The sequence below is a fragment of the Lacerta agilis genome, chromosome 16 (genome assembly GCF_009819535.1).
Source record: "Lacerta agilis isolate rLacAgi1 chromosome 16, rLacAgi1.pri, whole genome shotgun sequence".
In the NCBI taxonomy this organism is placed as follows: domain Eukaryota; kingdom Metazoa; phylum Chordata; class Lepidosauria; order Squamata; family Lacertidae; genus Lacerta; species Lacerta agilis.
Window position 1 is genome coordinate 28,922,668 of NC_046327.1, and position 14,588 is coordinate 28,937,255.

The window sequence follows — 14,588 nt, forward strand, 5'->3', positions numbered from 1 at the left end:
TGACATTGAGGCAGAAAAGTAAAACAGAAGTCCTTTAGATTTAATAAATAGTACATGAAGATGCTGAGGAATGTTGTACTTGGATTTTGAGTTTGATGTCACCAAGATACTGATAATTCTAGCTCTCATTTCCATAGTATTCCAGGGAGACTGATGAGATTAGAGCTGTATCAAAAGAGCCCATTTTCTTTAACTACTGTTCATAAAACATATGAAAAGAAATTGTATTCAAAAAACATCAGAGGGAAGATAGTTTGGGTTTTTTGTTACATATCATTATTTTATTACTGATAGAACAATATTATACATGCTTCACAAATCAAGATACATAACCCACTTTTAAAATGATCAAATTGGGACTTTCCAGAGGACCTTAAGAAATCCACTACAACTATATTCCTTAACTTAGAACCAGCAGCCACATATGTAAGTAACTGAACAGCTTGATTTTCACAAACAAATGTAAATCCATAACTAATATCAGGTGCAAAACTTTATCTAATACAATGCTGAATAAAGACTTTCCATCTATATAAAAAGCTGTAACAGAATCACAAAATTGTAAGTTGGAAGGGACCCAGAGGATCATTTCCAATCCCCTGCAATGCCCACAGCCATTCCTGGGTGGGCTTTAACCACACTTTTGTCTTTATCCTCTGATACAGTGCAAACAGGGCTTTTTCCCAGTCGGAACTCACCAGAACTCAGTTCCAGCACCTTTCAGGTGACTGCCATTGCCATTATAAGAGAAGAAGGGAGGCGTTCATGGTGAGTTCCAGCACTACTTCTAAAAAAACAGAGCTGAGAACACCACACATGGTTATTTATATTTTCAGTTCAAGAAGCATGGGCAACCAGGGAGAAATGTTTACTGGATATAAAAGTGAACACAACCTTTGGTCATCTTGCTCAACCTAGAGAAATTAAGTGCCCCGTGAATGAGGCATAAGAAGAAAAGTCTGCTTCTCAGGGGAATAACAGTTAAGAGAAATTGGAGGACAGGTTTCCATACAGCACTATTTGAAGTGCTTGTGGTCAGAAATGACTGGGTAGGGGCAAACAAATTGGAGCTCTGTACAGAATGGGCAGATGTTTAAGACTACGCATTTGCCTCAGATAATGTGGCCAAGATGAGAATCCTTGCCTTGGAGATATTCTGAATATCTCAGAATGTAGGGTGGCTGTGATCCAAGGAAATCCAAGAAACAGGCCAAGGCTTCAGAATTGCTTGTGTTGTTGTCTAGTTTGATACATTTTTGTAATCTCCCCCCAAGTCTCCATAAATGGAAACCATCAGTCAGTCAGGAGGGGAAAAGCAGAGGATGTGAGTGTAGGTCTGAGATTAATAGCTCTAGTTTCCAATCAGGGAATGACTTTACTTGGGGGTCTCATTTAATTTCCAGTCACATTGCTAGTTCTGCTTTGCCTCACAAGCTATGCCCACATCCACCTCTGTCCTAATTAGATCTGCACTATGTCATTAATGTGAATGAGGGGTGTGTGTGTGTGTGTGTGTGTGTGTGTATCCCCTTTTGTACATGATCCAGAACTGCATTTACAAATATAAACAACAAAATCAAAAATAAGCTGAGGAGGTCAATCTGAAAGGCCTGGTTTAAGAATCACAATTCATTCTTAAACCATCTCATGCTGAAATTAATTTAGGTACTGAATCAGGCCAAAGGAGGGGGAATGAGGCTGACCAGTTAACTTGCCCCAATGTTTTCTGCTTGTATATGATGAAATACATACGGTACTTAAAGATTCTACTTCTGATGTTCAAGCAAAATTAAGACCCTGTTTGAACAAATTAACACACAACCTTTATGTAATATTTTTTTAAAACTCCAACTTGTCATCATGCTCTGCAGTCATCATGCTCTGCAGGGGGCCACACCAACTGCAGCATTAGGTACAGTCGGCTGGCCCAGGTGAGCTGTTTAATGGAGGGGAGGTACTGTGAAGCCCTACCCCCTCCATTAAACGTGGCTACAGTAGGGTTTAATGGAGGGGAAGGCATGGCACACAGCAGTTTAGCAAGCCACTTTGTGAAGCACCTCCCCATTCTTTGATGGGGGGGTAGGGTGGGAGGGGTGGGAACTCAAGAGGGAAAGGGAAGGGATTGGAGCAAACTGTGGGGGGATAGGGGGTGGCTGGAGGAAGGGGTGGGGGAAGGGTAAAGGAGTAGGTGAGGGTGGCAAGCAGAGCAGCAGCACCTAGTTATTAATATTTTGTCAAATAATTTCCACATCTAATCACATTTTTAGCTTGGCTTAGTGTCAAATTCTGAGTAACTCAGCCATGCATAGGCTTCTGGCAAACGATAAAGAATGTGCTAATGCAGTCCTTGAGGTTAGATATTTACAAGTGTGCCCTGCTTTGCTGAATCCATTTCTCTTGTAATTAAATATTATATCTCCTACACAACATTATTTTCTCATTAGGGTTTTGTTGAATAAAAAGAACATTGATCCACATTTCTGGTAAGTCAGCATTAATTTCACTGCTGTTAGCAGTGGGACGGCCATTTAGACTCCGCTCAAGTTGCACAGATGCATGCTTGCTCTAGAAAGATGTGGATGGCAAGTGGCTATTTCTTATGCACCTTTGCCCATGTGTTTTCCCAGTTCCTTTGGGTAGAGTCTCAATAATTGAGAAGCAGCTTGGCATGGGCAAGGCATTTTCAAAACCACAATGCAGCCAGCCTTCTAAAAAAAAGGGGGGAGTTTAAAATGGAGAGGGGTAGGCAGGCAGCATTTGTGCTTATTTTATGCATTTTATACCTCACTAATTTTTTTCTCTAAGCCATGAACAATAAAATTGCATGAAATAACAAAAAGTTCAGCAATCAAATAAACTAATAATGAAAAAGCTGGCCACAATCCTGGGAAAAGGTGGCAAACAAAACAACAAAAGCAACACTGATGTATTACATTGAGGAAAATTTGAGTTTATTTACCCTACGTATTCAAATACGAAAGTACAGTATGAACTGTTTTGCATAGTTTAAGTATAGTAAGACTGTTGTAATAGATAAAAGAACGAATGCTTGAAGCAATTATTAACGAAGAAGTTCCTCTTTTTTGGTGTCTGTGCTGAAATTTGTAACTTGTATAGCTATGAAATGATACAACAAAAAGTAATTTGTGCACAATATAAAGTAAAAGGTAAGATAAAAGACCCATGGACGGTTAATTCCATGTAGGTGAACATGCATGCAGACTGCAACTGATCCTTCTTATCAGGGCTCCCAGAAGAAGTCTTCCAGTTGCTCAGGGTCTGAGACCTTTGCATTTATGGGGGTGCTGGATAATCTACATCAATTACACTCTAGGATGAAAACTCAGCCCTTTGCTGTAAATGCAATATAAAATCTCTGGATTTTTATTAGCAATATGCTGTTTCCATGTCGACAGTCACTTTGAAAATTCATTGAAGACACTTCTCTATATTTATTGGAATATGAACCATCCTTACAATTTTTTTCCTAACTTGCCAACTTTTAACTCCTTCTTAATTGTCACATACGGTGAAACTGTTGGCTCTGACTCATTTGTGGCTGCTTTTTATCTACCGGTATGTTGATTTTTCTTCCAATAGGTGTTGTTAAAATCCTAATTCTCTTTGTGCAGACACCATGTTGGAGACAAGGAGCGCAAATCAATCCTACGTCAAGTTATTGCATCTTGCCAGTATCCCACGAAAACAATGGGGCTGGAAACAGAAAGGCATACAGCAAAAAGCCAAAAATGTGAAATAATTGGCACGAAGGAGGTAAACCCTGTTCCACCATACCCTGGGACAGACTCATAGACTTAGGGCACTTTCAGATTAGCTATTTTCTGGTGGGATTCCATCACATACTCTTATATCTAGCCCTGACCTGGTACCAGACATTAGGTCCTTGATACCCCACAGGTCAAGAACTTTGAGGAGCAAGCAGGGTCCAGTGAAACCAATGCCGAGTATCCCCTTGAGGGGTCCTCCAGGTTGGGACCTGCTGGAGAACCCCTGGAGCTAGCAGAGGAAGAGGTAGCACCACCCATCAGTTCTCAAGAACACTGGTGCTAGAATATTTGGGTCAAGGCTAAATATAACATTACAGTACGCATCTATGGACCCAAAGTCAGTGGTCTACACATGAGTAAGCAACTAACATCAACTGTGGTCAGGCTGTGGTCCAGGAGGCCAGAGTACATAATGTCTCCTTCCTGAGTCTTTCATTTGCTGGAAACAACACAACCTTGTTTCTAAGTCTAGTTCCCACGGCTTGATGAACTTATGATACTGATCTTGGACTGTTTCCTAGACTGATTCCCTGTGCTTGACCTTGGTTTGTTTGGACTGTGCTGCATCACCAACCCTGCCTATTCTGTTGACTAATTTGGTGAGAGGCTTATGCCTCCTGGGATCGGGACCTTAGCCCCTGAGGACACTCACTGTTTTTACTGATGTCATTGTTACTGAGGATTTGTCCTCTTAATGGTGTTCCATTAGTCACAAGTGCTCCCACATTAAAGTTGATTTGTACTTTTTAAAACTGATGGGATGGTCACATGGCATAAGTAGCAATTTGTGCGTGATCCATAACTTTTGGCACATATCATTCAACTTTTCATACCAGAAATGTTCCCTTTTTCCTTTTTTAACGACTGATGTGCTATGGTACTATGGCAATGTGCCGAATTGAAGTTGCTTCTTTGTGAAATAGCTACTCCCACACGCTTCCTGTTGATGCTGTTTTTGTGGAACCGAGTGAAGGTTTAGCACAGTAATCACAGCCTGAATATTAAAGCTGTAAAAGTGGAAGTATGGTGCTGGCATGGTGCCATTCTGCAAATAACTTGTACTTAAAAGGGGGAGGGGGGAGATAAAATTGCTGCCCACCTGCTCTTTTATGCTGTTTGCTGGCAGCTATGGTGGCTCCACTAGTGTTGGGGGGGGGGTGTCAAAGGGAAACTTTGTGACTGGCTCAAGCTCTTAAGGTTTTGTTTTGCTCAGATATGAGTGTATGCTTAAACGCAGAACAAGGTGATGGCTGTGTGTGTTGAGAGCAAGAGAGAAACTAGTGTGGTGTTTGTGTGCCAGTGCAACACAGAGGCAACTGACGATGTATGCCTTTTCCTCCTTCTTTCCCAGCTCCCTTCCTTCTAGATGTCACATCTTTGCCCAGCTAGAGGGCACAGGGAGGGAAGAAGAGGATATTAGACTTCTTGCTGCAGACTGAGAGAAAAGAACAGCTGTGCTACTGCTGGTGCTGGAAAAAGCACAGTGATATGACAGCATGGTATCATACAGCACAAGTAACTTCTACTATTGTAGAGGGGGAGGGTCAATAGGGCGGATGGTGAGGGTGCAAAAAATGGCCTTGGAATTGCTGAAGGATGCCAGTGCAGAGTTAACAATGCAGGAGTATTAGATAACATTAATGTAGCAGGAGGAGGATCAGAAAAAATACATGATAAATCCACATTGAAAGCGTATATTGCTTATTGCTGCATCAACCTGGTATAAGACATCTGTCTGGAGTTGCTCAGACTGGCAAATTCAGGTTGTGCAACTCAAGCTGTTTGGGAGGTTGCATGCAATAAGTCTGCTTCCTCCAAAATTCAAGAATACTGAAAAAATGTACCTGTGCTGCTGATACACGTAGTAATCCAGTATAATATATGCAACACGTTGGCGGCGCACAATAATCTCCAAGTCAATTATACATTCTTTATCATATATTAGTCATCAAAGTTCTGAGAAGAATATATAAAGTCTTATACAAAAGCCACAAGGACATATAACCTGACAAATCTGAAAACAGACTGTTGATATCTGTCAGGTTCTCGGTAGTTGCCCATGAGTAACCAGTCGGACTCCGCTGTTTCTTTTAGTTTTTCTTTATTGTGCAAGTATATACAGTGCAGAGCATCAAAGTTCACGTCTGTCTCATCCTTCTTCAGAATCCGGGAATGACTCTTTCCGGTTCTTTGCCCAGCATAAAAGCCGCGGGATGCGGAACCCCCTCCTACCATCCCTGCGCCTGGCCCCTCTGCGCAAGTGGGGAGACGGAAGAGGTGCGTCTCCCCCTGTGCCTGAGTAGTGCGAGTGCTGTCCCACCTTCCCAGAGCCCTGGTCCGCACCTCCCTGGGCAGTCTCCCCTTCCGCACTAGATGGACCGCTGCTTTCCCCACTGGACGAAGAGGAATTGCTGACAAGGTGTTGTGGGGGCTCTCTATACCCTGAAAGCCCTTTGCACCACTCTACGCTGAGGCAAGGACAGTTCCCTGACAATATCTAATTACAATGTGTGTTTTTTTCAAATGTTTTATACCATCTAAATATTTAATTCTAGTATGTCTTCCAGATGTTAAACTCAGTCTTTAGATTCCTTAAAATAAATTCCTGAAGATATCAACAAAGGTAAGTTCACTGTGGTTTCCAAAAGCGTGAGGTGATGATATTACAAACAGACGTTAATAAAGATGTGCATAAAGATGAAGAGACAGGCATTCCTGTAGTTTAGGAGGCCGTTATTCGCCCCCAACGGGACCCTTTGATTGGGGCTTGCAGATAGCACACCCCCACGAAAGATTACGGGCTTCTTCAGTGGTTCTCAAGACTTGGATACATATACAAATTCATGAAGAATTTTTTTTTCTTGGCTTAAGCTGAAGAACTAGGTTTGCTTAGCCAACCCAAAAATTCAGACTTCTGGCAAAAAGAAAAAATAATGCAAAGTTGCACTGGAAAGCAATGGGATGGCACTTGCTTTGACACAACACCATTAAACCTCCCCGCAAGTCAATTGGAATGAATACTCATTAAATGGCCAATATCATCTACTCTTCCTGCAAACAAATCAGGATATATGTTCAATAAACTGATTTACACTCCCTCCACACATACTTTTGAACTGCGGAGTCTCTTCCCACTACGGGTTGATCACAGACTGCTGTGAGAATATGCCTCAGTTTTAAAGGGATTTTATTGCTTGGGATGATGGAGCAGCATTAGAAAAGTAAAATTCTAAAAGCCCACTTGGGGCTGCAGAATTGGTAGTCACGTGGTTCTTGGAATCTTAGCCATAATTAGTTTCATCCTCCCTACAGTCTGATTACAGGTAACAGCTAATTAAAAGGCAAAGGATGCCATCTGTTAAAATGGAGCATGAGGAAATTGCTCAGCTTCGACGAAGTATCAGAGACCAAATGATATCACATTTGTTATGATGACTTTCTAACTTGGTTATACTTTTGTTATAAAGCATAAAATGTTAAGGTGGCACAACCAAATAAGCAATGCACACACATAACTAAATATCATCTTAAGACTGTTTCTTTAAATGAACTCTGCTTTAAAAATATTTGTATTTATATTCTCATGTTACACAATAAAGTATCTGAGTAGAACCATGTGCTATAAGGCAAACAGGATCCCCTAACCCTGTGTTTACATTGTAATGCTGAAGTTCCATGATTTGCAAACAGTATCTTCCTGCACCTATCTTCACATGACTTTCCAGTTATAAAGAAATATTTTTACTTAGTTATTATAAAATATATACCACTTGATTGTAAAAAAACAAACAGACCTCAAAGTGGTTACAAAAAAACAGCAACTATTATCCGTTAAAAACAACTATTAAAAGCATTCAAAAATAATTAAAATCAATGCTAAAAGGTGTGATTAAAATATCAACATGTGGAAATTCATCGATTATGATAAAAAATAACTTTGAATCAAACAAAACAGGCTATCATCTCAAGCATCATGTGATTAGCATGGTGATCCAAATCCTTTTATAGACTAATTGGTTGGAGTTAGTCTCACTCACTCAGTGGCTGAAGCAGAAATATCAGAACTTTCTGAATGAGTCTAAAACGTGATAAAGGAGGTATTGCTCCCCTTGAGAAGGCAGCCCTGTTTAGGGAGGCTTTTAATGTTTAATAGATTATTGCATTTTAAATGTTCTGTTGGAAGCCGCCCAGAGTGGCTGGGGAAACCCAGCCAGATGGGCGGAATATAAATAATAAAGTATTATTATTATTATTATTATTATTAAGAACTGCATTACTACATTCCTAATAATAGTTTTATATATTTCTTCTTTATGCTTTTCAGCTTCAGTAGGTAAATTGTTTGGTGCAGCCGAGTCCTATGCCTATTTATTCAAAAATAGGTTCCATTTACCTCGGTGGGACTTATTCCTACTAAATGTGCATAGAATTTTCTAAGGCATACTTGCAACTACAGTTGTACCTTGGTTTTTGAACTGAATGTGTTCTGGAAATCTGTTCGACTTGCGAAACGTTCCGAAACCAAGGCACTGCTTTCAATTGGCTGCAGGAGTGTCTTGCAGCCAATTGGAAGCCGCACTGTATGTTCGGCTTCCGGGGCAAAGTTCACAAGCTGGAACACCTACTTCCGGGTTTGCAAAATTTGAGTTCCAAGTTGTTCATGAACTAAGCTGTTTGAAAATCAAGGTACGACTGTATCTGACTTTTAAAAGACATCTGAAGGCAGCCCTGTTTAGGGAAGTTTTTAATGTTTGATGTTTCATTGTGTTTTTAATATTCTGTTGGAAGCCACCCAGAGTGGCTGGGGAGCCTGGCCAGATGGGTGGGGCATTTATTATTATTATTATTATTATTATTATTATTATTATTATTATTATTATTATTATTATTTCAAAGTCGTTTTGTTCTCATTGAATTACTGGACCATTGTGGCTCAACCAAGAGGAACGTAACCCTTCTAAGTAGTTGTTCATAATCAGCACCTGATGTAAAGGCTGGAGTCAGAGTGGTAGCTGAAGCAGAGGCTGAGCCAGGAACCTCTAGGGCTGAGCCAGGGAGTTCCAGAACAGGACAGAGGGAGCTGGAAGAACGTTAATGAGCTCAAAAGGGAGCTGTTAACCTAACGAAGGTTCAGAGGAGACCAAAAGAATTGCATAGTCACCACCAGCTCCTCCTCTAACAGGTTCTTTGCTGGGTCATTTCTTGAAGCTGGATTCTCACCCAAGGAGATCTTGGCAATAAAGCACTCTTCCTGCGACTCTGGGCTTCCCGTTTGGTTCTGCTGCCATCTTCACTCATGAGAGCTGGAGGGGGAGAATCAGAGACCGAGGCAGAGCTTGGCATGGGGTCCTTGGGTAGCCTAAGTTAGACATCTCTGAGGTAGGGTACTTCAGTCTGTCTCTGGATTACCTAGAAGTCTTCAGTTAGAAGAGAGTTTGTAGGGGTCCAAGACTTCCTCTGAAGGGATCTCACAAGTGTCTGGGTCAAATAGGTTCCTACCAGTAGCCTCCATTTTCCCACCCAACACTGCCATCTGTCTGATTTCTGTACCTTACAGGAAGCAACTATTTGCTGGTTGTGGAGAAATTCTAGGCTGCAAAATGAACCAGAAAATACTTCTGTCTTTCCACACGAGCTTAACATCAGGCAGATCTATTAACAAGATCTTTTTTCAGGAGAAAACACAAGCAACAGTACTTCTGGATTTCTTATATGCTGCAATATTTCAGTTTCTTGTATTACAAGAGCCTAATAACCGAATGTGCCCATTGTTTTTTTTAAATGAGACAATATGGAGAACAAAAGACCTTGACAGCAATTTGTCTCATTTGATGGGTATATCATCTATCTCATACATTATTTTAATTAAATCAGAAAAATATTCTTCTATACACTTACCTCTTTTTGACGGTACTTAATTGCCAGTTTGAGTCTTGCAAGTTCATTACCATTCTGCTCTTCTATTAGACTGTTATCATCTCTGTAGTTAAGAATAATTTCAAGTTCCCTGGAACTCCGTGTCTGATCCAAGAGGTCTTTTGCAAATTGCTTGCATTGCTGTGATAGTTCTTCATATTCAGATTTAAACTCATTTTCCACTTTGCTCAGTTCCTGAAGTTCCCAACTTAATTGGAAAGCTGTAAGAAAAGGATCCTCACTTGACAGGGAAATCAAAGATGGACTTGAAAGAGCTCTGTAGATGTTGAGCCTGGATCGGGAATGGCGAAGGCTGTCCACATCTGAGCTAGAGACACACTCCACACAGTTACAGCGGACTTCATGCGGTCTGGGAACAGAAACACCTTTCTGTACTAAAAGTTTTACGATCTCATAATTGTTCGTATGGGCAGCCAGGATAATGGGTGTGATGTCTGGTGTAAACTCTGAAAATTGTTTATCCAGAAGAATGGGTGGTACCTGTGGGAAAGAAAGTGAATACAATTATATTGGATAGGTGTTATCTGTAGCTCAAGGTACAAGATATCAAGGTACAATCATATGAGGACTTATCCTTTTGGGTAGTACAAACCCATCCAGAACACAACTGAACTGGATAGATTACCTACCTGCCAACAACATCTCCATCTTATCTGACCTACACTTTATTTGTTGCCCTCCAGTCCAGTGACTCAGCCACTGATTCAGCACCTCCAATGTACTGCCTGAATCAGATGAAAATGAGAAATAGAGCTGGGTGCTATCCACATGCAAATGATACATAATCTACTCCAAACCTTCCGCAATCTGGTTTCTTGATCACATGGAAGCCTATGTGCACACATCTCTATGTAAGGAGGCTTCCTCTTTGCAGACATCTTCAGTCAAATGTGTGGCTAGGTCTATGGCCCTGAAGTCGGGATGTCCTGCTCCCCCTCTTCGTATCTAAAAGGCCTGCTTTGGCTGGCGAGAATCTATCCCAGTCTTAAATGAAACAAGAGGGCAGGGGGAAACACGCTAGGCTGGCTGCTCTTTTATTCCTCAATTTCAATATTTTTGCATTCCCTGTTTGTTCACCTTCTTAGTGTCTCTGTAATTATTTCTGAGATATCATTACCTTTCTCCCCCAAAAAGACAAATGGTTGTTTTGTGCTTCTTATTTAGCTACTGTAATATATAGTCTGGAAACAAGTATTGTCTCCTGGTAATGCTCCTACCATTTCTATAAGGAAGAACAGAACCTGGCTTTGCCTTTTTACAGTAATTGCTCCCAACAAGTGATGAGAGAAATAAAACAGTGTGAGGAGGGTTTTTGTTTTGTTAGTAAATACAGAACAGAGGAGATTTGATACATTTCAGAAGCAGCTATTTATAGTGTACAGGTGCTATTTTTAAATCACTTACTGATGGTGTGAATATTAAATGATTCCCACAGATACAATCCTGCATTTCTCTCACTATTTCTTTGACTGGACCTCTGCCCAGTCATGACAGAATTCCTTTCACTCCTTTTCCATGCCTGAAAATCCCCCAACCACCCACAATTAAACTTAGGCTGGTTCTTAGCTAAATTCACTTAAAATTCAGCTATTTCACCATATTTGTAAGTATTTACTTCCATCCAGGACCTTCAGACTTTATTCCACTTAATAGTTTCTTCTTGTCTCACTACTGTTACTAATGGTTCAAGAAATACTATCAATGAACTAGGGAGGGAATAGCTTTGCCCTGTTCCTCCTTCTGTCTTAGAAATTTTACTTTTATTAGGAACATTGGTGCTGGCATGGTGTATATCATACCCACCCATTTATGTAGGATAAATCTTTTAAATCTGACTTAAGCTTTCTTGGTATCTAAAAGAAAATGCAGGCAGCTGCCATATATTTTCAGTTGCATAAAAGATGAATAACTGTTCATATCTGTTTGCCTTTTTTAAAAGCTTGTTTTGTCTTTTTGAATATATTTTTAATACTTTAAGCATCTTGTTAATACTGACATTAGTGTTTTATAGTCAAAATGGAAAGTGTTAAGGGTGTTTGAACCTCTAACATTGTTTTTATTTTTCCCCTTTGTGAAGAGAGGGAGGCGCAGTGGCTTCCTCAGAGCCCAGGTGGGCAAATGGGGCATCTAGATGTGTAGATGAGTATTCTGGAAGTGGGTGGACTAAGAAGGAAAGCAAGCAAGCAAGTGAGGACAAGGGTTGGAGACAAAGACAAAGAAGAGGTATGCTGGGGTTCTGAAGGCACTTGGCACCCTCAAGCTTTGGGGAAGCAAGAGAAAATGCCTCACACCCTTTTTGCATGAATGAATTGTCCACTCTGTGGCATAACACCCACCCATCTAGATCGTTAGTTAATGGTTCTCCTATTCCTTCTACAAAGCTCTTAGAGTGTTCAGTTATTAATCCATCTGGGTCTGGTGCTTTGGTTACTTTTAATTCTTTGTCTGCACAAATTGTTGGCATCCATCAGTCTCAAAAGACAAGAGTGCACCTCCAGGGATGAAGTCAAACTGTTGTATTAGCAGCACCCAAGTGACCTCCCCAAGGCATAAGCCTGGGCGGTGAGGATGGAGGTCCTGGGCTGCCCAGACAACAAGACTCCCCTCTTGGCCTTGCTGATGTGGTCCAAAGGAAAGTAGAATAATACGTTTGGCACCAGCTTGGTGGCAGGAGTTGCTGGAAGGAGGCATACAAGGCACCATCTAACCATCTTAGGGACTACACTCTGGATTGGTGTAGGGTTTACTCCTTAGCCTTTTCTACGCCCAAAGATGTCCAACAAGGCAGCAGAGATTTAGGATCAGAGTTTTGCTTCTTCTAGAAGGGCTACCTACCCAGGTTGACAAGTCCCACCTGCCCCTCATTTCCTCTACAGCTCGTGTAGAAACTACCTTCTTGACCATTGCACCCACTATTGGTCTTGTCCACTCAATCCACCAAAGCCTGTCTTCGCATGCAGAGGAAGTCCTTAACTCACCAAGGTTTTAAGACTCATCGGCTCCCCTAACACCCTCCCATTTCCTGGGGTGTGGCTGCTGTCACATGCTGACAGCCTCTAGGAGCCAGTGCTGAGAGCTGAGTGCAGAGTGGAGACCAAAGGTGGGCAAACTACCCCAAAAGGAGCACAATGTTCCCTCCACCAGAAGTACTACCCCTCCTCTAACATCCCATGCACCCCATTGCCTGTACTGTACAGGCATGTTTTATTAGGATAAATTTGAACTAAGATGCTGATAATCTTTCATGGGGACTTCTTTTAAAATGCAAACTGATGAGGGCATGTGGAGAACTATGTTTAAGATTAGGAAAAAATGAGAAAGTGAAAGAAACCAGCATTGACATATTCTCTTATTCTTACATTCTAAGATTCTGACCTCTTATCATTGAACTCAAACTTCTCCTGCTGGTTTATCTTGTGCAAAAGAGTATCCAATACAACCAAGGTTACTTTGAGGGCTATACAAAACAGTCTTAACATTATGTAGGTTGGGCAGAGCTTTATAGGTCTGAGATAACAGATTTTGAAATTAGCAGCTGTCCTACAGTTTGTTACATTTACCCTCCATACAGGTTCAAAAGCTTTGAAAAGAAATAATGGAGCTAAATAAAAATAGGTTTTCCATTTCTGTTATCACTTCTTGCACCATAACATAGGGTCGATGTGGGAATTATAGTTTAGCCAGGCGTTGGCATACCACGCCGCTCTTCTCTAGATAGAATAATTAGAATAATTAATATACAGTGTTGGCATACCACACTAAATTAGGTAAGCTACAGAGCTTCATTTGGCATACCATTTGGCTCTGTGGGCACCAAGTTGGGAAACACATGTTTAGGCAGAGCAGGAGAACAAAGGAATAGGTGGAAAAGTACTGGGGATCATGAGGTGTTTAGAGGAGGGGGTGAGTGATAGAGCTGTAAGCATGCATCAGGTCACGTACTCGATGAAGGGAGGAAAAGGGTGTGGTATTAGGAGGGGCTTTCCATATTTGGTATCAGAAGGCACACCTTTCCTTATTTGGTCTTTGGAGTTCTCTGTGTATGTTAATGGTTAACTTAGCTGTGAGTTTTCAATAAAAGGAGCCCCCTAGAATGCTCTGGGCGGCCTTCCCTTCACATCATCCTGTTCATCGCGTCAGTTAATTTCCTACAAGCAACAATATCTAATATTGGTTTTAATATCTAATATTCCATAACAACATCTGGTGACCCCGACGTGATAAGCTGAACACTCACTCAAAGGCAGGGTAAAGCCTTTTGGATCCACAGCTCAAGAGCTCCCGGTGAGTATGCAGACATTAGGAATTCAGGTATAGAAGCATGCAGAAAGTTTAGTCATTAAGATTTTTAGTCAGGCAGGAATTCAGGAAATGATTCTCATAGCTAAATCTTTTGTTATGGGATGTTTTCATGCAGGGATGTTATTGAGAAGATGGGTCATTCATTCAGTAGATTTCAAGGCACCCCCATCAGATTTCTCACTCCCAGAAAAAGGGGTCTCTCCCCCTTCGCTCTCAAAACTGCAGTTAGAGCCTCAGAGAGATTTTTTGCTCACAGGAGATAGGAAACCTACCCCTCCTCCTGTGCCATTAGTCTCCGAGGCAACAGTTTTGCCAGCTAATTCTCCAGGAGAAATTAGAATGGGTTTTAGGACAGAGCAATTGATAGGGACGCTTACTGCTATGGAACTTGTTTCATGGGTTGTAGATGCCCAGGGGCAAATTCCGTATCAGTGGGCTCCTGTATCTTATCAGGTTTTGAGAGAGCAGAGGACTAGCTTCCTGGAAACAGGCTTGCTTTCTTCATTTACACAGGGAGATTCTCTGCTCCCAACAGAAGGGGATGTTAACCCTTCGCTCTCA

At 41.3% G+C, this 14,588-nt stretch overlaps 1 protein-coding gene across 4 annotated transcripts in view; it reads right to left on the reverse strand.

Annotated features, from left to right (window-relative positions):
* The window catches only part of TRPC4 (transient receptor potential cation channel subfamily C member 4), a 68,094-nt gene that overhangs the window by 19,372 nt on the left and 34,134 nt on the right, over positions 1-14,588 (reverse strand). For 3 of the 4 annotated variants that reach the window (XM_033173060.1, XM_033173059.1, XM_033173058.1), the window contains exon 3: positions 9,687-10,205. In XM_033173060.1, coding sequence (XP_033028951.1) covers positions 9,687-10,205 — 519 coding nt within the window. Of the gene's footprint in view, positions 1-9,686; positions 10,206-14,588 lie in introns of those variants that run through there. The other variant, XM_033173062.1, reaches the window with a different exon arrangement.